The sequence below is a fragment of the Phyllostomus discolor genome, chromosome 2 (genome assembly GCF_004126475.2).
Source record: "Phyllostomus discolor isolate MPI-MPIP mPhyDis1 chromosome 2, mPhyDis1.pri.v3, whole genome shotgun sequence".
NCBI classification, from domain to species: Eukaryota; Metazoa; Chordata; class Mammalia; order Chiroptera; family Phyllostomidae; genus Phyllostomus; species Phyllostomus discolor.
In genome coordinates this window covers 51,326,446-51,352,218 of record NC_040904.2, presented here as the reverse complement: position 1 = coordinate 51,352,218, position 25,773 = coordinate 51,326,446, and the positions used below count along the sequence as shown (strand labels likewise).

The following is a 25,773-nucleotide window of genomic DNA, read 5'->3' as shown; positions in this document are numbered from 1 at the left end:
AATGTGTGGTTGCCTCTCCAGTGCCCCCTGCTGGGGACCTGGCCCACAACCCAGGCATGTGTCTTAACTGGGAATCGAACTGGTAACCCTTTGGTTTGCAAGCCGGAACTCAATCCACTGAGCCACACCAGCAGGGGCTGGACTGTATTGTTTACAGTGCCCGGTCATTTGCATTCACTGTTATGTCTGTTAGGACAACCTCTAGGTGGATATTTAAAAGGCATGAGAGTAATAAAGTTAGTTGGCAAGGTCCTATTTTAATAATGAATTCTCTCCCACCATGCCAATCAAAATTGGTGTCTTAAATAAACTTAGATTACCTTTTCTGTTGAATCTCATTTTGGGGAGAAACCAGTAATTACAGTGAAACAAGAGAAGCCACTCACTCCCCAGGGCTTTACAGGTTTCCTCTTCAATTGCATTTACAAACAGCGTCTCTCAGGACTGAACAATGTGAGCAGGTTCCCCACTCCCTGTTTTCCTTCAGATGAAAAGTATTAAGCTTGTTTGTGGCACTTGTAATTAGCATGTGACTTTCTTTGAATAATGCCTCTGGACAGCCACATATTGAGGAATATGAGGGGTGTATAGAGCAGGGCCAAAGTAGGTTTACAGTTGTTCCGATGGAAAATAACACAGTAATTAATACGTAAGAATACAAGAACACCCTCCGTTGTGCACACTCACACCTGTAAGGCTACTTTGGCTCCACCCTGTATATTCGTATTTGATTGCTTAGAAGCAGATCACATATTTCCATGTGAAACACCATCAGTTCCCAGGTGCCATTTTAACTCAGGTTGCATCTCAACGGTAGTATTGTCTTACAGCTTGTGTTCAGGGAGCAGGAGTCTACATAGGAGGAAGGAAGAGGAAGAGAAGTGAGCACAGCTTTGGAATTAGCTGGCTGTCTCCTGGGCACTGCCCTCGGGACCCTGCAGCATGCGACGTCCCACCACGGTCCTTTGTTAGCCTGTGAACCAGTGCACTCGGAGTCACACGACCCGTCCGTCAGGGCAGCCGGTCTGCACTGTGGTGGGAATGTCCCACGCGGATGGAGCACATTTCTACCCGGAGTCAGTGCTCACTGAATCTCAACTTCCAAGAAGTAATTTCTGTTTTTTTTTTTTTTCTTTTTTAATGTGAAAATGAGCCCTATGGTAGAAATTCAGGCATAAGGAGAGGAGAAACACAGAAAAACAGGCCTAAAGGGGTCACCAGGTTCGGTTCTCTTCTGCCCTGTGCTTCCTGGCTTCTTTCCCTTCCTGTTTGAAAGCCTCCCCTATGTCACCATCTCCCAGGGAAACAGAGAAGCTGTGGGAAGGTGGGAGGAACGGGAAGGGAAAGCAGATGTGGGGAGTCGTCACCACTCACCTGTGTGAGACGTTTCTACGTCGGCTCTGTCCTTTGCGTCAGAGATGTGGGTTCAAAGATCAGAGCCACAGGCTGTGTGACTTTGGGCAGCATTTAACCGCAGGGTCTCCATGTCTTCACTACACAGGGGCGTCGTAAAAGTGAAAGATAGTGTGTAAAAAGCCCTCGGACCAAAGTAGATGCTCAATGAATAGATTATGTTACTAGGAGGCCAGAATGGTCGGATAATAATGTGCAAGATCTGGAAGGCAGCAGCATCCAAGAGAATTTCCTAGTAAGTCGTCTACATTGTTATTGGAAGAGTGGATAATATTGGAGTATCCTGTTTGTTTTACGTAGATTTCTGGGAATGAAAAACAGGTGGTGAGGCTGTGAAGCAGGCGCCCCAGGGGTCATACCTCCAGATGTATGCAGATGAGGCCAGCTGAGCTGCTCTGAGGAGGGTTGGGCCTTTGCAAAGGGAGCCTGGCAACAGATGCTGGAGGAGGGTTGCAGGCCCAGCTGAGCAATCACTGAGCCACACGCACTTTCATCAGTAGTCATCCGTCGTCCGTCTGAGGTGAGAATCAATACCAGAAGGAGAAGGTGACAGGTCATTCATTGCCTATAGACTGGCTATAAAACCAGTGCCCGTTATTTTCTTTGTAACCACTTTAGAGAAACCTCCACCCACGTCCCTTCCCTGCAGCCCGGAGCCTCACCTCGGGGCTGCCAAATGCATCTACAGTTACCCTTGTGGTGTTGGGAGTCACTCTTTCGGGAGGATTGGTGTATCCCGTTCCATTCTGCACAGGCTACATCAGCATTGATAATGTCTTCCCTCCTCAAAGTCTGTTCTTCAGTACTCATGAATTTTAGAGAAATAATCTCTCTGAAAGGTCTGTTTGCCTCTGCGTGTGTCTGTGAGGCATGCGCTTTACACCTCGCTCTGACTTACTACAGACTCGCTTTTTATTTTATCCTCCTCCAAAGATATGTTCAAGGGTCCTAGAAAGAGAGGAGAAGTGGGAGAGAGAGAGAGAAACATCCATCGGCTGTGTCCCCCTCATTCACCTGACTGGGGATCGAACCCGCAACCTAGATATATGCCCTGACTGAGGAGGAAACCCAGCCTTTGGTGTATAGGACGATGCTCCAACCAACTGAGCCACCCAGCCAAGGCTACAAACTCTCTCTTAACACACCTCCCCCTCCTTTCTCTCAACTCAGAAACACAGACACTCTTTCTCTGTGTAGACTCCCCAAAGTCAGAGAGAACATCACAGGCCGTCTAGTCCAAGTACTCTCTCGGTAGTGAGGAAGAAGCCAGGAGAGGTGAAGTGACCTAATGCCCTCTCAGGGAGCCCCAGGGCGGGGCCTGGCTGTTCTGCTTCACGTTTGGAGCTCCTTTGGTATCCACCGCCTCTCCCCAGGGCACGGGCCGCAGACCTGGAGGGTCTGCTTTCTAGCCGCCCACACCCCACAAGCTCCTGAGCTGTCCCGGATGTCGGGAAAGGGGTAGAGATAAAGGGGTAGAGATGGTCAGATGAGCCAGGAGAGTCCGTGCAGAGCGAAGCCTTTTTAGACAGCATTGGAATGATTAGAGCAGGGACTTGGGGGCCCCACAACAGCATTCTGTAGAGAGTAGATCTTTTGTAAGCACTGATTTATTTTTTTCCGCTGGACGCCAGCCTCAGGCAGAATTGGGAAATAGCCAGATAGATATGGTGCAGTGATTTTCAAACCTCCCCCCCTTTAAAAGGTAGGACTCTCACTTCAAATAGAAGCATCTGAGGAAGCCCAATGCTTAAAACAAGTAAAGGAGATTGAGGTAGGGGTGGGAGGCGCACAGTCTCCCGTCATTCCTTGCCTGCTGGCATCCCCCGCTCCTTACAGGACCCCAGGGCAGGCTTGTTTGGGAGCCACCGCTGCGGGAAAGCCAGTGTCTGGAACTCAGACAACCCCCGTGGGAGTTACCTTAGGCAAATCCTGTAACCACTGAGTCTGACTTCCTTTTCCCGTAAATTGAGGCTAAAGGTTCGAACGGATTTTTGCATGTAAGTATTGAGATAACAAACAATATACTTGGTTCCTAGGAGCACGTCCTTTGTAAATGTTGTTTTCTATCCATTGTTTATCTTTTTTTTCCTTTCCCCTTTTCGGTCCCTTTCCCCCTTAGGTGTCCTCTCCCTCTTGGGGAGCCCAGCCACCTCCCACTCCAGCACCCTCCAGACATGCTCGCTCTCCAGGAAAATTACGAGTCAGTTATAGTCTAGTCTCTGCCCAGGTCAGCCCGTCCTCCTCCTGCGCCTCTCTGGTGTTCAGTTAGATGAGGCCTGGCTTGAACGATTGACGTCAAGGGAATTACCCAGAGGGACTTTACAATTGCCAGTCATTCCTTTCTTCTGACCGGCTGTCTGACTTCTGTCCCTGGTCAAGTACTAGTCCAGACATTTATGTAAGAAAACAGTGTATGCATTCCTCAACATCCTCGTGTTCTGTGAAATTGCTTTCTAAAAACAACAGGGATTGTGGGGGAAATAGGGTTATGAGCAAATCACTTAAAAGAAACCCATTCGAATTTGTAACCAGGATGTTAGTAAAAACAATAACAATACTAAAAAAGAAAGAAACATTACTCTAAGTGGGACTTGACCTTTAAAAAGAGGTTAAAGGTGGCTCCATGAAAAGGGTTGTAAAGAAGGGATACAGTTGTTAAACTCTGGAGGCAAGGGTAACAAGGACTAAAATGATAATAAATAAATACACGACTAAAAACCCTGCGTGTCTGTGACAGACCACATGCCAGTCTGAGCTCGGAAGCACATGACTGCCATCTCCACAGGTCAGGTCACTGCAGGCTGCTGTGATCCAGTACATTTGGTTTGGTGCCTTTCCTCCGCAGTACAGCTAACTGCCATTGCGGGACACGTGCACGTGAACTGGCACTACTTTTACTGTGCTGATAGTTTCCACCATTTGCCAGTTCTGGACAAGCTAGTTCATAGTACAGCGTCTCATTTTGCATCAGGACAGACTGTTTGAGATGTCAGTAACCTCGCACCCCGACGGAGAACTCAGGGGGATGCGGCTGAGTGAGGCTCCATCCCCATTCTCAGGAGCCCGGTTGTGGGGGGTTAGGAGGCAAAAGATTGTAGGAGGATTAGAAGTGGCAGGATTTTATCAGGTGAGGATGGGGGGCAAAAAGAAGAGTAAGCAAAGGCTGGGAGCCAGAAAGCACAGCACATGTTGGGGGGACCAGCGGAGTCTGGGGGCTCCACGCTGGGGCTGGAGCCACTGGGGGGCGCCAGGGAGCAGTAAGATGAAGTTAAAATGGGTTCGGCTTCAGGATGTGCACGGCCTCAGCTCCACGGGTGAGGGCACACGCCATCAAAGGGCTGTGAGCAGGCAAGCGGGTGATTAGAGTCACGCCTGGAGGAGCTCCTGTGGCAGCGTGTGCTGGGTGGTGGCAGTGGGGAATGGAGACCAGTTAAGAGGCATTGCAGTTGTCCCTGTGCAAGATGTGGGGGCCCAAGCTCCGCTGTGACAGTGACACACAGTGGCAGTGGGATGCATGAGGAGGGTGCAATGCAAGGGACATTAGAGACAGAATCTCAGCATTTATCAACCGAATTGAAGGGGTAGGGCTCTGGTAGGTCCTGCTTGATGATGACAAATTGACTGCTTTTGCTGAGGGTAGCTGTGGGAGCTTGGTTTTGGAACGGTTGAGAGCTCATGCTGAGGGCTGGCCCCAGGCCTCTGGCACACTTGGATTCTGTGACTGGGCTGCCCTGAAAGGTGACCCTTAGGTCCCTGCTGGGTGATCCACACAGAGTAAAAGAGGTTGCCCTCAGTTCTGGGAGGGGACAGGGTGTTCTATCTGTGGACAGACCTGCTCACCTGAGCCCCAGCCCCCGGTCATGTTCCAGACCATAGCATTTTTAAGTTTGGAAGAGCTCCGAAATCATCTTATCTCTAAACCGTTTGCTACATGTAAAACTATGGCCCCAAAAGGTCAAATGTGTGTCCAGGGTAAGGCAGAGGCAGAACCCAGACTAGAACCTAGGACTGTCCCTTCTAATCTTTAGAAAAATCTTTCATGACTTTCTTTGTATTAGCATCATTGAGAGAGAGAGGACCAATGGGACATAAAAGGAGATTTCTTATGAGGATCAGCTCATGACATTAGGAAGGCTGAGAAAGCCCCCTTACCTGTTGTCTGCAAGCTGGAGACCCAGGAAAGCCAGGGGTGTCGTTTGGTGAGAGTCCAAAGGCCCGAGAACCAGGGGAGCCAGTGGTGTAAGTCCCTGTGTGAGGGAGGGAGAGATCAAGAGATGAGGTGTCTCAGCTGAAGCAGTGAGGCTGGAAAAAGGGGCAGATTCCTAGTCCTCTGCCTTTTAGTTTTGTTCAGGCCCTGCAGAGATTGGACGCGGCTGCTTGCATTGGGGACAGCAGTCTCCCGAGGCCACCGATTCCATTGCTAGCTCCATTTGGAGGTGCCCTCACAGACGCACCCAGAAAGACCTGCCCAGAAATCTGGGCACCCCCTGGGCCGGCAGGTCAACACTCATGTTCACCATCACAGGCTGTTGGGAATTGTTGGTTGTGGTGCTCCACTCCTTCTCCGGGTGCTTCTGCATGATAGTTAGAGAACTGCCGTGGTGACCAGACGGCATTTGTTCTCTGCGGGATTTCGCTACATTTTGCTCACAGACCAGGTTTGACAGAGAACAGGAAAGATGGCATTAAGCTAAAACTGGCCATAAAAATCAGTACATCTGCCTTTTTCTCTTCCTCCTGTTTCTCTTCCTCCCCCTTGTTTCCTCTCTTTGCCTCCCCCACCAGCCAGGTGCTTCGTGGTGCCATCCACTAAATGTGTTTCCTCACAAAGCTGGGCTGTCGGGAGCTGTCACTCACGCAGCCCACGTGGATTGGCCCTCACACAGCGTGGGGGACACTGAAATCAGAAGGGGGAAACAAGGAGGGAGGGAAGGAGAAGGTTGAGTAATAGATAACTACTGGATCATTTCTTTAAAAAAAAGTCATATGCCCAAGTAACAAGATAAAAAAAAAAACAGTGTTGTTAATTGACCTAGGAAAGTGTGAGCAGAATGCTATTTTGAAAACAAAAAGTACATTTTCTCAACATCTGAGAAGTTCCGGAAACTGTATTGGGAGCTTTGTGTACCTGTTTCAGTCACGTGAAAGAGGCAGTATTATCCTCATTTTTTAAAACGTGAGAAAAAGTTTCAAAAAATCAACTTAATCCAAATGTCATACAGCTAAAAACTCATGCAGCTAAGGTTCTCCCTCAAGCTTTTCTGTATCCTAGATTCATAATCTCTCCATCACATTATCCACATTATCTCCGCGGATCTCTTGCTTTTCCATCTGCTTTTTTTTTTTTTTTTTTTTTGTCCCAGAGCTGTGGTGTTTGCTCAGTGGGTGTATGGCATCCCACTGTCGCAGTAGGGCTTCTGCAAACAGCGTGTGGGCCTGTGGGCCTCATCAGTGAGAAGCAGTGTCTCTGAAACCCGGATTCCTTTCTGACTCCCTTTGAAAGCATCGCAGTAAAATCAGGCATGAATTTTAAAAAGTATGTATATCTCCTCCAGCCTTCAGGCCCTCTTCCTCTCCTTACCTTTTTGATCAGAGCCAGTGCGACAACCGGAGAGAAAAATTAGGAAGGTGTGCCCTCTAGTGGAATCACTGAGAACTGGGGCATGGTTTTGTTGGAAGGTGTCTGTCCAAACCACCCCCTCCTGCTGTTTTAACGGAATTACGGAATTTTCCACCTGAAAGTTACCCTTGTGACCAGACGTAAGTCTGTGCACAGGTGCCATTTGTGTCACTGCCTTCCCAATGGGCTCTCTGCCTCTCGGATTCTGCACTTGGGTTGGAGTCCTTCGGTGACCTTTCTCACAAGTGCCATCTTCTCTGCAGCTTCTCCTGCTCCGCATTTCGCCTTTTTCTTACCTAACTAAAAACCTAATCTGACTGGATTTTCGTAGGGACACTGCCGTTTGAATATGAGTGTCTAATTTTGCTTCTAGGGCAGTTGATACATTTGGAAATTGTACACTTCTGTTCAAACGGTATGATCTCTGGTTCCGAGGACTGAACGCAGCTGCGACCATCAGCACAGGTTTACTGCCTGATTGATCGCCCAGTCAGCCCCACGGCGGGTGCTGACCCACAAACGTGCTCCCAGTGGAGCGGGGCTGCGTGCCCAGAGCCCTGAAGGGTTTTTGGTTGATCATACAATTGCTTTGTCTGAGCTAAGGATTGAACAGGGTACAAAAATCAGCCATTATCTGCTGCATGGAGGAAGGGAGGTAGAAGGTGTTAAAAATATATCTTTTTCATTCAAAACAAAATAAAAATAGCTGGGAGACTGGGGATATTAATCTGTCTCCCGTGGTGAGGAATGAGAGATGTCCTATCTTTCCTGAATCTCAATTACTGTTGTGTTCCCAAAAGTTCCGCCAAAGTCGTTTTTCCTGATTTGAAGACTAGGTAACCTCAGCATTTACACATTTTAGAGATTGATTGTATGGTGAGTCCCTTCCCCTGATTTGTCAGTGTTGCCTTTCTTGAGTCCAAGCAATTAAACTTTCTGCTTTAAAATTGAGGGAGAGAGCAGACAGTCTCAGTTTTAAAAGCATTCACATTAGTGGTTTAAAATACACATGTTTCCTTGGAGGTGGTGCTTTGGTCCTTGTGGGACCTGTATTTTCCACTGGCCTGTTGGTTAGAGATCCTTGGTTATAGGCAGGTGGGGTGGAAAGAACTCTGGTTGGGGATCAGGACTTTGTATTCTGTTCTCAGCTCCTGGGTCAGGTGCTTTGCCGCTTTGCCACTTTGCCGTTTGGGCTTCAGCAACCTGGTCTGGACTGTGGGAGCTGGAGCACATAGCCCTGCAAGTCAGTTCTGGCTCCAGCTGTCTGTGCTTCCTTCCTTGTCTGCGTGGGGCATACACACAGACCTTAAGCTTTGTCCGCTGGAGTCCAGGGGTTACAGAACTAGCAACTGATTCAAACAACATTCTTCAACACTATAAAGTTTAAAAGTTTTATTAGTTCACAATTTCTGGCTAGACTATTGAGTTCACATTTTTACCCCGAAACCACTGCTTCTTGCTCCATTTCTTTTTTATCCTCACCTGAGGACATGTTTATTGATTTTGGGGCAGGGGGGTGGAAGGAGGGAGAAAGAGGGAGAGAAACAGAAACATCAATTGGTCGCATTCCGTACGCACCCTGACCAGGGATGCCACACACAGCCCAAGTGTGTGTCCTGACTGGGAATCGAACCCATGACCTTTTGGTTTGTGGGGTGACACCCAACCCACTGAGCCACACTGGCCAGGGCTCTTGCTCCATTTTTTGATGTTTGGAGTAAAAGAAGAGGAAAGAATCCATCTCTCAAAATGTCACTTTCCCCACGTCAGCATTACGAGACTTTCGACCTTCTCTTTGACTTCCCTTCCTTATCGTGCAGGTGCGGATTTAAAAACCGCAGCAACTTGCCCCTGTTTCAGATTCTCTGCTCATGCTTTTAAACTGCATATTTCAGCTTCCCCACAGGGCTTTGATTGGTTTGTTTTTTAAGCCTGATTTCTTTTGATGTGAACATTTTCAAGTTCAGACAATTAAGAGTTTTTACCTGGATACCGAAGGTAATTACCAGGTAGGGAATTGTGTTCAGAAGCAGATTCTACTCCTCACTAGTCTCTCAGGCTGTCAGTACTTTATTCCACATCCGTCTTCCCTGAAAACACTGGTTTGATCACTCAGCCCTTCCTTGAATTAGGGGGATAGGCATAGTTGTGCTCATCTGAAATTTGGAGTGGAACATTCCAGTTTCATACTGTGGAAAACATTTTATGACTTAGAGGAGGAATTTCTTGAAACAGCAGAATTTTCTTTACGTTGCTACTCTGTTGTTTGGAAACTTGACTGAGGGTGTCACTGTTTGAAATAACATTCATTTAAATGAAGATAAATACAATACAGGTCATCATTATTCATATGTTAGGTATTACAACAAAGAGCCATATGGAAAATTGATTAGTAGCTATTGATATCTAGGAGTGGGGTGTGTTTACCTGCTGGTGTAGATGAGGAAAGAGGGCGGTGTCTCAGTGACGCGGTCAGTGTGGGCGTAACTGAGACCTCCGAGTATACCCTCTCCAGATTGCCCCTGGTGAGCAGCTTGGCATTTTGAGTCCTTTCTCGCTCGCCCTGTCTGCCCATTCTCAAGAAACAAATTGATAAGTTGGTGAAGAATCTGAAGGATCTGCTTCCTTTCTTCAAAATAATAGTGTGTGGTCAGACTAGTTTTCAATCTAGTAATCCAAAGAACTGCGTGGCTGTTTTATGCACTTACTCGGACTAGTCAGGCTCCAAGAGCCTCAGTTCCCACACTGCAGTGAGAGCTGGCTGGAGTGCGCGGGCACAGTCACTGCTGGGACAAAGGGGAGGGCAGCTGGGGCCGCACTCTGGGAGCCACAGAGCGTCACACGGTGTGAAGCGATGTTTGTTTCCAGTTTATTGAAGCCAGGCTTAGAAAACTGATTTTCTTTTTATTAATCATCTGGCCTCCTGACACCTTTTAGTGTATTTATTTGTAGTCAGAATCAAACAGTTTTGCAAAAAGAGTAGGGCCGCATCACAGGACAGATTTCTTCTGCTTTTTCTCCACCTTATTCCTGGCACCTGAAGTTTTACATGTTTTCCCCCCTTTATCTCAGCTGCAACAAATGAGACAGCTGAAACTCCGCGTCTTGTGACAAGGTCTTCAGTACACTTGGAGAATCAGTTGTCAACCAACTGCCTGCCTAGACAAAGCATCTTTCAGTCTTGGTTCAACTTAGGTGGAACCTGTGAGCTCCTGAGTCACTAGGAGATTTTCTGTGGGAGACCAAAAGGCCAAGTTGTGAATCACTGGGTGGTACCTGGGGGCACATAGGTCCTGGGGTGATGGTTTTAATGTATTCTTAGCTCATGCTAAACCTCTGTTTTCCCAGAGCTTTCATTGGAGGATTTAATGACTTTGGAGCCCTGCTAGAATCCCTTCAGTAAATGAATAGAGTGAGTGTGCCATCTGCTGGCGCTTATTGAGAATTGCTTAGTAAGACAATCAACAGTACCTGTTCTTGCACATCAAAGGAAAAATTCACCATCATGATCTTTTTTAAAAAATCAGGTATTAGCCCTGGCTGATGTGGCTCAGTGGATTGAGTGCTGACTTGCGAACCAAAGAGTCGCCAGTTTGATCCCAGGTCTAGGGCACATGCCTGAGTTGTGGGCCAGGTCTTCACTAAGGGGTGCCTGAGAGGCAACCACATATTGATGTTTCCCTCCCTCTTTCTCCCTCCCTTCTCCTCTCTAAAAATAAATAACTAAAATATTTAAAAAATGAAAATAAAAAAATCATGTATTAGACTTTGATCTTAGATCACACTATAATTATATAGTCATTTTTCTCCTGTTCTCTGGCCATGATTGTTGACTGAAAACTGGTGCTTCGGGAGATGTCCCAGAGTTGAACTGTTGTCGGAGAACAAGAGGAGATAGATGCCCTTGTGTAGTTACCATATAGTTCACAATCCATAACAAGCTCCTAGCTTCTCTCCGCCATCTCTTCTGAGTGCGTAATGTAATATGACTTCCTTGCCTCTTCAGATACAGTGCCTCTGAAGTCTCTCATCCCGTCTGGAAATGACAGTGTCACATGGATCCTGCCAATCTGACTGTCTCACCCAGTTTTCATTCTGGATGAATCCTGTAAACTGTTTCCTCAGCCTGTACCTTCTATTCATTCATTCAACTTAACTGCGTTGTGTCAGGCATGGAGTTAGGCCACAGGTGATCAGACACAGGGACACTGGCAGGTCAACGCATGATCGATAATTGCCCAAGCTAAAGAAAGGGTGGACCAAGGTCATTGAATAGAGAGATTAAATATGTCATTTGGACTGTTTTCCTATGCCAGTTTGCAGAAACAGGCAGAATAATCCCAAACAGGCTAAATGAGAAATGGTATTCTGATCTTTGTAAATGGCTTGCGATGTTTGCATCTGAATGAGGAGGGTCCATCTGAACTAAGCCCCACCCTGAAGCTTGCTTCCCGCTGCCAGAGCCAGACACACCTTTGTTTTAACTTTGTCTCTGTGATCCTCACTCCCCATTGTTTTCTTTGTAGTTTGGGGAAGAAATGCCTGTCTCTAAGTGATGTATGAATTTACATCTCTCCAAAGTTCTCCACAACTGGAAAAGGTTTAGAATGTCCTTTGGGAAATGAGAAGAATCGGGTTATCAACAAAGCCAACAATGAATAGGCCAGGTGCTAACTAAATGCACTGGGAAACGTGTTTGCTGATGGGAGGAAGGTGAGGAAGTCTTTTTGAACACAGTGCTCGATCCAGTTTTATGAGTCAGATACTAGGTCTGTGACTTGATGTGGGAAAGAGCAAGTAATTCAGTATCATCGACATGTGCTTCTGTTTTTATGGCCAGTTACATATCTGAGGTGTTATGATCTCAGCCAGAATTGCTAGCAGACATGAGCCCGTCTAGTGCGCGCGCGCGCTCTCTCTCTCTCTCTCTCACACACACACACACACACACACACACACACACACACAGTTTTAGAGACGGGAACCACCTTGGTGTGGTAGTTCCTGTGGGAGGGGGTATTATGAAGCACAGGTGCGGGAGTACAGCAGTTGGAGCAGAGAAGCAAGAAAAGTCAATAAGGGTCTGTTAATGAGCTCAGTGAGCATTTTAATCTTGTGGGATCCCCTGCGAAATTGTTTAGAACTCATTTTTGAATTCTTCTTTTTCCATCTTAGAATTCCTCTCTGCCCCCGTGGAGTCTGGAGAAGCTAGGGCATTTGTCCACGGATTCCTGTCCTGTTGGTTGAGGGGTGCCCCCTGTGATGTCATTCCCCCTGCCCTTCCCCTATCCCAACTCCCCTGCACATCCTGGTAGCTGAATCACTGGCCTTGAGGAGGGAAGCTGCCAGCTTGCAGGAAACTACCCACCGAAGCTCCAAGTGAAGTCAGGGGCAGGCTCGGGGTGCAGGCAGGGCATTGACAGTGTCTCCTCTGCACACACCAGAAACACATTCATGTGTTCACATATATGAGGAAATGGTAAAGCCAAGCGAAGTCTATAATAATAATAATGAATTATTATTAACTTTGTCTCTATATGAGAGTGGTGCATATACATCACCAAGTGGGAAAGGAATGTAGAATGTATACCACACTCAGCTGGGTCCCAGGCAGAGGGGTTTGGGATACAGTTGGCTTATATCTGAGCATTGCAAGTTCATTGCTTCTTCTGAAGATCACGAGAGGTGGTCTGGTCCTCACTGATACATTTCTGTATCCTGATGCAGCCATTGACACTATATTGGTGTTACTCTTGCTTTTCCCTTGCTGTTGCTTTTGTCTGTTAAGAATGAGCACTCCTCTTGTCAATCGAAGGTCTGGCTTTTGTGCCTTGTTGTGGCTGTGGGAAACTGCTACCTGGGGCTGACCAGACTCCTCTTTATTCTTCACAAGAAGTTCTCATGGGCAGAAACCATGTGCTTTCTAACTGTGCTAAGAACCTAGAAGAAGGGAAAGGGAAGGTTTAGTGGGGGGTGTGCTCGCACAGGCCCAGAGCCCTGTGCTTGCTGACTGCCAGGGAAGCACCAGACCACACGCTAAGTGATCTGGTGCATTTTCCTGTCTCGTTCCCATGGCCGCCCGGCCAACTTGCAGGTATTATTCTCCTGCTGTATTTAAAGAAATGAGCCCAGAGTGGTTAATTATGTTGGTTATGGAAGAATTGGAAAAAGTAGGCATTTTCCCCTTCAACTTGACTTTTGGGTTATTAGTAAATGATTTTTTTAGACATATGCTGACTATATTTCACATGATATCCTGTAGCAAATTCTGTGATCCTGGGATTATGGTTAATGAGGTGTCGAGTTGATGGAAACAAATGATACTTTCAATAAGCTGTTGCTTTCTAGCCCAGGGTCTGTATTAGCCACTGTGGTAGTAAAACCTTGATGGCCTTGCCGACCGAGCTTACAGGATGTTGACTGTGATCCTGTCTTTCATTTGCCAGTTACGGTGCCAAAGGCTTCTTATCAGGGATATCCAACCTTTTGGTGTCTCTGGGCCACACTGGAAAAAGAAGTCGTCTTGGGCCACACATTAAATACACAAACACTAGTGAAAACTGATGAGCGAAAAAAGGTCTGTGCATAATTTCCATGATATCTGCCACCACAGATAAGCAAAAAGTCCTTACGTAATAACCCTAATTATGCAGTGATGCTTTCGATAATCTTTTAAAATCATTGAGCAGGTCCCAAGTTTGTGATTACTAATACAGAAAATGTATATATCTATGTAATAAAATATCAGTGATCTTTAAAATTTTTATATTATAAAAGTAAAAGAGGGCAACATAAAACTAGTGGGGTATTTGACGTTGTATTTGAGAAACTACTGCACACACTACCTGGTTTGATAGAAGTAGTTGCAATTCTCAGTGAGTTCTCAAGGGGCTCATCAGATATTTTGGTTCTAATTTTATTCTTAATGTGTTTCATTCTTGAAAATAGTTGCTCACCAGTTTAGGTGCTGCCAAATAGTGATGACATGAATAAGGCATGGTTGCGAAGCAAGGAATATTTGTCTCTGGGAAGAAGGGACCTATGAAAGTCCAGTAAAGAGACATGATCAAATTTCTCTTTACGTTGAAGGTCAGATTGCAGCTCTGTGTGTTCTATTTGACAGTTGGCAGGTAACATATTAATGTTGATTGAAAATGGAGTCTCAAATATAGAAAAAGTTAATTATTTTCCCAGAAATCTTGAAATCTGTTTTCAAATTCTTGTATCAAATCAAAAAGCAAGGCTGCATGTTTTTTGCCGTTCATAGGACTGTGTTGAGCCCACGTGTTGAAGTGCATGAAATTGCTTGCCTCATTTTGAGCTTACCATAGTCTCAGTTTCATTTGTACGCTGTGATGGTTTGAAACATGGCATTGATAAACTGGTTTGCATTGAATTTGGTGTCATGTTTTTGCATGTAATGACTCTTCCAGTTATATAGTCTTTAAAACTTGTACAAATTCCCTACAAAATAAGCAGAGTACCTTGAAGATGCATGTTTCACTCATTTAAATGAGCAATTAAATTCACTAAAAATGCTAAATCTGTAAGCCAGTTTTCATTGTCAGGTTCTGGCACACATTTGTTTTTTTGACACCACAAATGACTTTATAACATGTTGCAAATCATAAAACCTTTTCAACATTTGGCTTTGACTTACCCATCTTCTGGAAAGCAAATGATGTCGCCATAGTCAGCAACAATACTTTTAAGGAATTCCTGGAACTGGCGATGATTCAGTCCCTTGTTTCTTATGAAATTCACAGTCTTGATAATTTGCATAATGTTACTCATTTTTAAAGCTTTTGTGCCTAAATTTTCTTGATAAACTGTACAATGATACTTCATCAAATGTCAGTTTGGGGCAGCAATTGCAGCATCTTCTGTTAATTTTACAAGTACCTTCCTTTACCTGCCACTGCTGGGCACCATCCGTACCTCTACCGGACACATTGACAATGGACAAGGAAAATGTCTTGATTACAGTCTTTGAAAACTTGCACAAACTCCCTACAAAATAAGCAGAGTGCCTTACTATTTGCCTTGACAAAGAGTAGTCACCTGTCCAATTTTCACTGAACAACCTTCCTTCATCTGTAACTTCTTTTTTGGAGTTCTTTTTTTCTTTTGAGATGTTGTAGAAGCCATGCTGGGATTAAAAAAATAACAATAGATAAGGGACTGGATGTACTTTTATTATGAAAAGTAATTGACAGGAAAATAGAAAGCAAGGTGTGGGCCCTTCCACAGCTCTCTCAGCGCCTCTCTCTGGGCGAGGGCCCATTGTAAAGTGGGATGGGCAACGTATGAGGTGTGGAAATACCTTTAGTAAGCAAGTAAAGATGCTTACCTGACTTCTAAATAACATTAAATGCCTAACGTTGCAGTGGTTGGTTGAAACATTATTGATAATCGCTGCCTCACTGAGTCACCACGAGCACACGCAAGTCTGACGGTGTCAGTTCTGCTGTCTGCCCTTGGGAGATAACACGCTGGCAGCCGCACACCACCATGAAACTGAAGCCACACACGCGTACACATAGCGAGAGCGTATGTACGTTTATTTAATGTGACATTGTGACATGCAATCACACACACACAAAATCTCATAATGTTTTAAGTAAATGTACCATTTTGTGTTGGGCCCTGTTCATAGCCATCCTAGGCTGCGTGCGGCCCGTGGGCCATGGGTTGGACACCCCTGCTTTGCATTGTCTTCTTCCTTAGGAGGGAAACTAGGCCATGACTATGACCCCCTGAGATAGCAGGTGTAGAAAGTGCTAGTGTAAGATTCAGGTCAAGACCCTTTGCAGGGGTGGACAGGTCGTTCAGGCCGTGGGGAAGTTGTCCTGAAGGAACAAGGAAGAGCTAAATCCAGCCTGCCTTCCACCGTGGCCTCCACGGAAGCAGGCGTCTCCAGGCTGGCAGCCTGCTGGGCACAGCGAGGGGAGGGAATGGCCGTTTATTCCCCTTCCTCTCACATTGTTTGTATGCCGCGCAGGGGCCAGAGGCTTTAGGGAGCTTATCTTGTTCGGGTACATTTTTAAAACAGCTCTGGGGAATAGGTGTTATTTGGCTATTACAGTTTTATAGGTGGTGGAGAAAGGGAAGAACATATGGGAAAATTAATTAAATATCTACTATGTGCTTAGACATTTTATATCAACTCTAAAATGGCAGTTTTATGGGTTTTTTTTGTTGGTTTAGAATAGATAAGGTATTAGAAGCTCAGAGAGGTTAAATAATATGTCAGGCTTAAGTAGTAAGTGACAAACCTAGGATCCAATCCCAAACCTGTCTTATTCTGATTCTGATGCTCTTGTGCACTTATTAGTGTCAAAATTAGACAAGATCAAGGAGGACTTCTTTAAGGAGGCATCTTTTGAATGTGTGTGTGTGTGTGTGTATACATATACAGTAACCATATATAGGTTCACTATCGTTAGTATATATAATTTGGTCAATAGGTCATTCCCATATGTGCATTAATGAGTTTTCAGAAGATTGAAATAAAATGGCATGCAGATAGCTAAGAAATTATGCCAAATAAAACTGACTCTTTGATTTATAAAAGATTACTATGTTAATATTAATGATCACTCAGCAGATTATTGAAAAGCTGGGAAGCTCTATCAGTGTCTCAGTTCTGTATTTCCTGTGTCTGATAGTGTATTTATTTGGGAACACAGTGACTAACAGCTTCTTGCCAGCCAAATCATGTCCATTCTTTTTTATAATAAATGTGCATGGCCAGCTGTGTTCTACTGTGTGTCCAAGATCGCACTAAGGCATTGACCAGTGAAAGCACAAAGTCGGTGCTTTGACCTGAGACCTCTGCTGCTTCCCTTCAGAACCACTCTGCGTTTGTGGTAGAGGGCCGTCTTCTTAGGGAGAACAGCATGCATGTGGCATTTTGACCTTTGCCACAAATGTGGAAATAAGACAATGCTCTTAAGCTGTCACTAGGGCCGTGTAACCTTGAATTGGTTTTTTCCTCTTTGAACCTCAGTCTTTTTTCACCTATAAAATGAGGGACTTTGTGTGTGTGTGTATGTGTGTGTGTGTGTGTGTGTATATATATATATATATATATATATGATTTCTAGTCATAAGTGAGGAAAATATTAAGGTATTTCCCAAACTGAGGACATTAAACATCCCACAGATGGGTGACTTTGTTAGAAGAAGGTGGCCATGCCTGCTTCGCAGAGTGTTTCTTAGAATCTCAACTATGCTTGGCAAAAATAGTTGCCTTTTTGAATCATAAATCTTAATATTTTTATCAGAAGGTTGCATGTTGTTTATTAACAACAAGGAAACTGCTCCCCTAGTGGACGCACCAGAATCACAGAAGGCCTTTTCCAGCCCGGCCCCACCTAGGGTGCGCCCTTCCTCCCAGTCCGGGTCCTCCTCTGCCACGACGGGGTGCTGCTGTGGGTGCCCTGCAGGTTGGGACCAAGGAAATAACACTTTCTTATGCAACAACAAACATTATGGAGATAGGTCCTTTTTAGCTACATAGAAGTTTTTGTATGTACATGGTCAAAGATAGAGATAAAATTTAAAACTTTTAAGACATACACGTTTTACCTCTTTGAGAGGTTTTTTTCCTCTCAATATAGGTAACAGTTTTTTTTGAAGGAATCTATACAGGTACTCGTTTTACCTAACTGCTTACTATTTACTAAGCCTCCTGCTGGATGTCAAATGACACCTAGTGCTTGTGCTCTGTTAGTGATCTGGCATCCTGCATCCCAGTGACGGAGATCAGTTATTTGAATTCAGTGGAATGTGTTAAAGGTTTACTCATTAGAATATAAGGGCATCAGGGACGGAGTTATAGCTGGCAGTTGATTGTCCAAAGATAATCGGCAAAGAACAAGGTGAGTGACAGGGAACTCATTCCTTCAACCCAAGGCCCCAGTAATGTTAGGGTCTTCTTAGGTAGGAGCTATGAAATAAACTGAAGTCAAGGAAGGAGTCAGTTACAGGAATTAAGGCCATTTTACTTTGTGGTTTAAGAGCCGAAATGACATGCCAATGTTTCCCTGAAAAGAAGAGACACCTGCCCAGAGGAATAAGCTCTTTCTCCCTCCCTCCTTTTCAGTGGTCAGTGTGCTGCTTCCTTCTGTTGGGCAACTTCACTAACAGCTGAACAGCCAGAGTCACTCGACGTACCCTCCTGCAGTTGCACATAAATCTTTGGATCAGTCAGAAGTGGCACTGGCTGGAGCTGATGCCTACAGCCAAAGTGTACAACTGAATTGTTTTCCTCCTTTTTTTCCCCTCCCAGCCCCTGGCTGGGTTTTAGTTGCATGGCAACCCATCTGCTGTGATAGCTGATGTCAGCTCATTTGCACTTAAACTTAGCCCAGGAAAGTTCTCAAGACGGCACTTGCGTTTGTGCAATGCTGGGGAAGGCTCCAGTTTGTGTTACCAAATCATAATACTGCAGACTGATGGGACTGGGCAGGCTAAATATAAATGCGGATGTCACATGGGATTAGCTTCCAGAACAATGTGGCCTGAGGGACTTTGTTTCTAACTTGTAGGAGCTTAGCAAATGAGCCACAGCCCTATTCTATTTGCCGCTCAAGTTCTTTCTGCACTTCACAGGAATAAGAAGTGTCCAAAGTTACCCTAACTCCTGAATATTAGCATTTACCTAAATACTTGATATGGATTTTGTGGAAGAAGGGCCAACATTTTACCTAGGTGCATAAGCAGCAGTTGGGAGGAAAGAGTATGTAGTAAGTATTCGAACAAGTGAAAAATATAACTTCTGTAAACCAGCAGGGGGCAGAAGGGAGCTTTTGCTTTTTCTCACCTGTGACTATCCAAAATTGTGACAATCCAAGGTAGAATTCAGAGACACATTTGTAAACAAATTATCCTCAGCCTGTTACTGCATGAATCATTTTGGTTACAAAGACAGGCTCTGGTTGGTGTGCTCAGAGCCGATACGGCCCTGTCTGTGCGAAAGGACGGACAGAATATTGAGTTATTTATGCCTCAAAGGGGACAACAGTGTTGTACCCAAGTAGCAACACCACTTCTAATAGATTCAAATGTTAATCACTAATGGCAATACAGCATTTTATGATTTTTCCTATTTACGGCTATGACACTCTAAATGCTAGAATGAAAGAATATTTGCAATAAAGATGAGTAAATCATTTGATTATCAAGTGTTTCCTTTTTAAAGTGACAGGACCTCCATGTCACTCTATAAAATAGTGAAAATGATTTTCATAACCTACTCTGGCTTCTAAAAAGTCAGTGTTATCCTCTCAGAGCAACGCGGGGTGGCAGCGCCTGTGCCACTGTAAAGATGGGGTAGTACTGACCTATGATGACGAGAAATGAATCTCTGTCTTGCTGTTTGTATGATTTTAAGTCCTGGTTGTTAACGTTTGGATTTTAAAAACACTTTTAAAAGGAACATAAATTTCCCGTGCTGATTTGTAACGAAGACTGTTTTTGCTTGGGTAGTATGTTAGTATCTTTTTTTTCCCCCCTGACTTTTTTCTTTTTTTTTTTTTTATAGCATATTAGTGTCTTAATTTGGGTTCCTCAGGAAGCAGGCCCTGAAATGGAGCTAGGATATTTATCAGGGAGCAGCCTTAGGCTCCACAGCTGTGGAAGGAAGGGGAGGGAAGCAGGGACGGGCAGAGGAAGAAGCTGGATCTCCCCTCAGGCCCAGGACCAGCCTTAGCTGACTCCACCGGGATCTCTGGATTCAAATGGCTCTTCAGAGTGTCCCAAACCGGGGTGGTCCCACACTGATCAGTTATTGGGCATGCACCCTCCACCCCCACCCCAACCACAGGACATGAGCTTGGTTGAGGTGGCTCTTTGCAGCTGACCCAAGTCATCCTTCACTGAAGAAGGATCTGGGTGCGGCATCATAACACAGGTTGTGTGAGAAGGAGCCCAAAAAATCAGGTACCCTGGATTTTTTTTGATAAATCGACTCATTAACATTAGAGAACTTGCTGATTGCTTTAAAAAGAAAATGATAGCTTGCCGTATTTCAATCTGTATGGAAGGAAGTGGTACTAGATAAAAGACTTTTTTATGGTTAGTGTGGTTTGAAAAATAGGATTTCAGAGGATAAAAAAGAGAACTTTTTAAATAAATCAGCATTAAGTGCTGAAATATAGTGGTAGCATAAATACATATATGTGGCTTGTTTATTTGCATTGGGATTGTCCTCTGAATAACAAACTGCTGATTCAAGGTGATCTCAGTGAATAACGGAATTGTCGTTTGCAATGGTTCTTTGCAATCTGTGGGGAGAAGTTGTTAAATAAGTCACAGAGAGTGATGCTGGCAGTCTGTCAGCTAATAAAGCACAAGTAAGTGTATTATAAAAGACAGGAGGCAGGGAAGGTGCATTTGTATGTTGTTCTAGAACAGTCACTTGTGTCTGGACTTCGTTTCAGCACTTTGTGTTTAATTCCCCCGAGCCATTCGTCATTCGGCCATCACGGCGGCTGTGTGTCCGCTGGGCGCAGGCCCTGAGCCGGCTCCATGCGTGCTGGGGACACGGTTCTCACTCAGAGAGCCCAGAATATCATCTAACAGTCACCTCTGTTACATTACCACCAGTCTCATCAGAAAAGCATACTATTTGGGAAGATGTGCAGCTCATGATGCAGATGACTTTTCTAAAAGTTAATCTTTTTATGGAAAGCTCCAAGATTTTTCATTGGCAATAAATATTTCAGTTGTTTTCATGAATACAGTGCTCCTTGTGGTCCTTTGTTATGAAGATGTCTATCAAATACCTGTCTGAATACCCATATTTTATCAATTGTTTTTTAAAGTAAAAATGGGGTTCCCTGAACAAAGCAGCTAAGTTAGGCCACAACTCAGAGTCACATGTCACATGAGTGCTTTATTTTTTTAATCCTCACCCGAAGATATGTTCGTTTATTTTTAGAGAGCGGGGGGGAGGGGGAGGGAGAAAGAGAGACAGATAGACAGACATTGATCAGTTGCCTCCTGTACATGCCCTGACTGGGGATCAAACCTGCAGCCTTTTGGTGCATGAGATGATGCTCCAACTATCTGAGCCTCTCCGCCTGGGCACAAATGCTTTTCTTAAGAACAGCGTTTGTGTTTCAGTATGAAGAGGATATAAGTATTGGCACCACTGTCTTGACTGAGACGAAGGTGTCAGCAGCTTTGCCCTCCATTGCTTTTGTACCGTCTACTCAAGTGTCCACGCAGTGAAAAGACAGAGTATTCTGTCTTAGTATTCTGAAAACATTTAGGACCTCACTGCCCTCTGAAAGTGTCCCACTCTCAGTGTCTGTAGCCCACGTTGACTTCCACTGGTATAGAGAGCCTTGTTAAGCAGGGAGAGCCCTGGGGGTGGAGACTGCTTTGGCAGGAGACCACAGAGCCTGGCTTTGTGTGATGGCCACAGAGCTGGAGAACTAGAAAGGAAGAGTTGAAGCTTGCTGAAGTTTTTCAGCCTGAATGACTGAGTGGATGGCAAAACCATTAACCAAGGTGATGACTGGGGAAAGGGGAGCCCTGGTTTACGATTGAAAATGATACTGCTGTCACTGAGGGGGAAGAACCTATCACAATTCTCCCCTTTGGAAAAGGATGGGTTCCTTATTCATGGGTGATGAGTAGTGGTTTTTGGAAGCTCCGTACATGCTGTATCAGTGCATGAGACTCTTGCGTCTGTGCTTCCTGTAATAATACTTTTCTCTTTCTGTTTCTAGGAATGGTGCAAAAGCTGGACCAAAAACTTCCAGTGGCCAATGAGTACCTGTTGCTCTCTGGAGGAGTCCGGGAAGGCGTGGTGGACCTGGACTTAGATGAGCTTAATATCTATGCCCGGGGGACCGACTACGATATGGACTTTACCCTTCTGGTGCCAGCCCTTAAGCTGCATGACCGTAACCAGCCTGTGACACTCGACATGCGCCACTCAGCCTTGTGCCACTCTTGGCTGAGCCTCCGGCTCTTTGATGAGGGGACGATCAGTAAATGGAAAGACTGCTGCACCATCGTGGATCACATCAATGGTGCCACCAACTACTTCTTCTCCCCAACCAAAGTGGCCGACTGGTTCTATGACTCCATCAGCATCGTCCTATCAGAGATACAGAAGAAACCCCAGCGAGGGATGCCCAAGGTGGAGAAGGTAGAAAAGAATGGGACCATCATCTCCATCATTCTGGGTGTGGGGAGCAGTCGCATGTTGTATGATATTGTCCCTGTGGTATCTTTCAAGGGCTGGCCTGCGGTGGCCCAGAGCTGGCTCATGGAGAACCACTTTTGGGACGGGAAGATCACTGAGGAAGAGGTCATCAGTGGGTTTTACTTGGTGCCTGCTTGCTCCTACAAGGGTAAAAAGGACAATGAGTGGCGGCTGTCCTTTGCCAGGAGCGAGGTGCAGTTGAAGAAGTGCATCTCTAGCAGCCTCATGCAAGCTTACCAGGCCTGCAAAGCCATCATTATTAAACTCCTGTCGCGGCCGAAGGCAATTAGCCCCTATCACCTCCGGAGCATGATGCTCTGGGCCTGCGACAGACTTCCTGCCAACTACTTGGCTCAAGAAGACTATGCAGCCCACTTTCTGCTGGGCCTCATCGATGACCTGCAACACTGTCTGGTCAACAAGATGTGTCCCAACTATTTCATCCCTCAATGCAACATGCTGGAGCATCTGTCGGAGGAGACGGTCATGCTCCAGGCGCGGAAGCTGTCCTCCGTCCGCTCAGACCCCGCGGAGCACTTGCGCACCGCCATCGAGCACGTCAAGGCCGCCAACCGGCTGACGCTGGAGCTCCAGAGGCGAGGGAGCACCACCAGCATCCCCTCCCCGCAGTCGGACGGAGGGGACCCCAACCAGCCCGATGACCGTTTGGCAAAAAAACTGCAGCAGCTAGTGACTGAGAACCCGGGGAAGTCCATCTCTGTCTTTATTAACCCTGATGATGTCACGAGGCCCCATTTCAGAATTGATGATAAATTTTTCTGAGCATTTTGCTGCCTTCCCCCCCCCCCCCCCCCACCTCTGGTTCTAAAACTCTCATCACGTGTCGTGTGGTTTGTGAGCTGTCTTTCCGTTTTTTACATATCCAGCCTAGATTGGATCTGTTAAGAACACATTGTAAGTCTCCTGTTTCTGCAGGATGGTGCAGGCTCTGAAACAGTATATTACTATTTCATATTCTGCCTCTGGTTTTGTTTACTTTTTATAGTTACTGTCACATAGTTAGTTTTTGTTTTTTAAGGAGAACTTGAGCCATAGGTGAAGATGCCCAAGAATTCCCTTGCTTTTTGCTATTTCAGACTTTGTGCAAATTTGTTAATTGGGAATGGGGAAACAGACCTCTTTCTGACATATAAGGATTCTGTTATTTTTTTTGTTTTGTTTGTCTTTATTTTTTTTAATTAGCCTTCATCACTACAGATATCTGAGAATCACCTGAACATGGGAACTACCTGGTGTATTAGCTGGATCGAATTCTTTTGACCAGTGGCCGGAGTCATTTCCCCTTTTCCAACAAGCAATGTAGACTTGGAAAGTGAAAATGCCACAAATTCTGTTTTGGAGCAACTTCATTGAATGTAATTGTCCTCAAATCAGAACTTTGGAGGTTTGGAGGGTGTGTTTGATAACTTTCCAAACAGAGTTAAGGTTTCCAAATGGTAGTTTTAGTGTGTGTAATTATTTGAAGCCTTATTTAATGACTTGTTAAAGAACATACCATTATAATTGTTATTTGCACTAATGAAATCTTTGCCATTGTCAGAGTCCCAGTGTGTGTGTGTTTCAATATAATTTGATGTCTGTTGAAATGTGATCTTTTATTTTTCCCATTTAGCCCATTTCTCTCAAGCACTGGAATGATTCTTTACGTTTGTTTAGCTCTCCTTTAACCCTGGGCTCCCATTTTGCCCTCTTTCATATTCCTGGTTCCTATCTTAACTGAGAGAAGTTTTTAAAGCTTTATACCTGCCGGGTGACTTTATCTGAAACTGGGAAAACTATATACTTGATAGAATAGGTGTCTTTGTATGCATTTCTTTTGGGGTGATAGAGGTAAGCTTTTTTCTAAAGTCTCTTTGCTTCTACTGAGAGTTTTGAGGAAAACTGGCAGGAGGAGTTTGTAATCTTCAGGCAGAAGACACCATGCCTGTCCAAAAGCAGGTTTCGCTACAGAGCAGGAGCCAGGACACGTCTGTGGGCAGCAGCCTCGGTGCAGAGCCATCCCGTCTTCATGAATGGAATGTCCTGCCAGTTTGAGGTGCCGCGGGCATTGATTCCCTTTTGGCGTGGACTCTGCCAGCTGTGGTGTTTGCGAGGTCAGGGGCCTGCTGATCTCCCAAAGAATGACCGGAATGTCTACTGTTGAAAAGGTCAAGCAACATTTTGGTTTTGATCTTGAATGTCCAGACTTAGAGGTTCGCTTGAAATCGGGCATATGCGGTCTTGGGTTTTTGCATGGGAATTAATGTAATGTTTATAAATGGAAATGAAATCATTCAACCATCTTTAAGTCAAACACAAACATGATCATAATAAAAGAAATGTACTGACCTTGGAATGTTGTTGTTAGTTTTTAATCTGGAAACTATTTTCTTATTAGTAATCCCAGTAGTAATTTTCAGTAAAGTTGGGGCTTACTACTGTCTTTGAGGCCAGTTGTTCATGGAGCGAACACCCAATATCCTTTCTTCCCTTCCCCTAATTTTTTTTAACTAGTATCTCCCTATCCACATAATCCATGTCCTTCTTGGGGAATGACTTTATCCCCAGCTCCATACTGCACCCTGACTGGTATAGGCCGATGGATATCGCCGTTTCCCTGGCCACAGCCATTACTTAGGGATTGGGCATGGACTGTACGCTGTTCCAGTCAGGGACGTGCTCTGGATTCCAGCTGGGGATACTGGGCAGACCGTGCACCCTGGACATGGACGAGGAAGCACTTGGCCTCTGTCCCTGTGACAGCCCTCACAAAGTCACGACTAGAGCCAGCCTGAGGATGAAACTGGTGTTGAGTGACACTGGAGAGCTGGGGGTGGGGGGAGGGTAACATGATTCACCAGACTCTGCCCTCCCCATCCCAAGTCTGAGACCTCTCCTCCTACTGGACTTTCTACTTAAATGAGTCAACACTTAGTTCTTGTAGCAATTCGAACATGGTTCAATTCATCAAAATGTTTAAACTGGTAGACCAAACTATTTCAGTGTATTTAATCTGTTTAAGTTGGTATGTGCCTCTTTTCTTCCTGAGGATAGATATCAAGGGTATCCATATAGTTTATCAAGAGCTGGTTTATCCTGATTTAATTAATTCCAAAGACTAGTGTAGCCTCTATAACTCACAAATATGTACCTGGTGAAGTCTTAGCATTTATTATACTTTGGTCATTATACTAAACTTCCTAGGTTAAAAGAAATCATTACAAACCCCTGAAGCAGAAAACATATTCAAAGGCATTGGTTCCCTTTAAAGTCAAGTTTAAACGGCTGTACCTGTGCTTTGAATTGGCACCTCCAACACAAGTAACAACATTGACGGTATCTGAAATGCCGTTTGCACATGACATCTCATTGCAGGCGTGATAAGAACTTGGCTTCGTCAATCCTTTTGGCACCTCCTTTTCCATTTGCCACCTGTAGGTCTAGTGAGAACCCTACAGATTCTTGGTTAAACTTCATCGAAAGGTCCAGAGGCCCCTGGCATCTAATGATTTTAAAA

General features: G+C 45.1%; 1 protein-coding gene across 3 annotated transcripts in view; it reads left to right on the top strand.

Annotated features, from left to right (window-relative positions):
- MB21D2 (Mab-21 domain containing 2) overlaps positions 1–24,612 on the top strand; it is a 106,164-nt gene extending 81,552 nt beyond the window's left edge. The window contains exons 1-2 of one of the 3 annotated variants that reach the window (XM_036017850.1): positions 19,875–19,978; positions 21,775–24,612. In XM_036017850.1, the coding sequence (XP_035873743.1) occupies positions 21,777–23,039 (1,263 nt within the window). In that variant the 5' untranslated portion in view covers positions 19,875–19,978; positions 21,775–21,776 and the 3' untranslated portion in view covers positions 23,040–24,612. Of the gene's footprint in view, positions 1–19,874; positions 19,979–21,034; positions 21,554–21,774 lie in introns of those variants that run through there. The other 2 variants (XM_028504858.2, XM_028504857.2) reach the window with 2 other exon arrangements.
- The last annotated feature ends 1,161 nt before the right edge of the window (positions 24,613–25,773 follow it).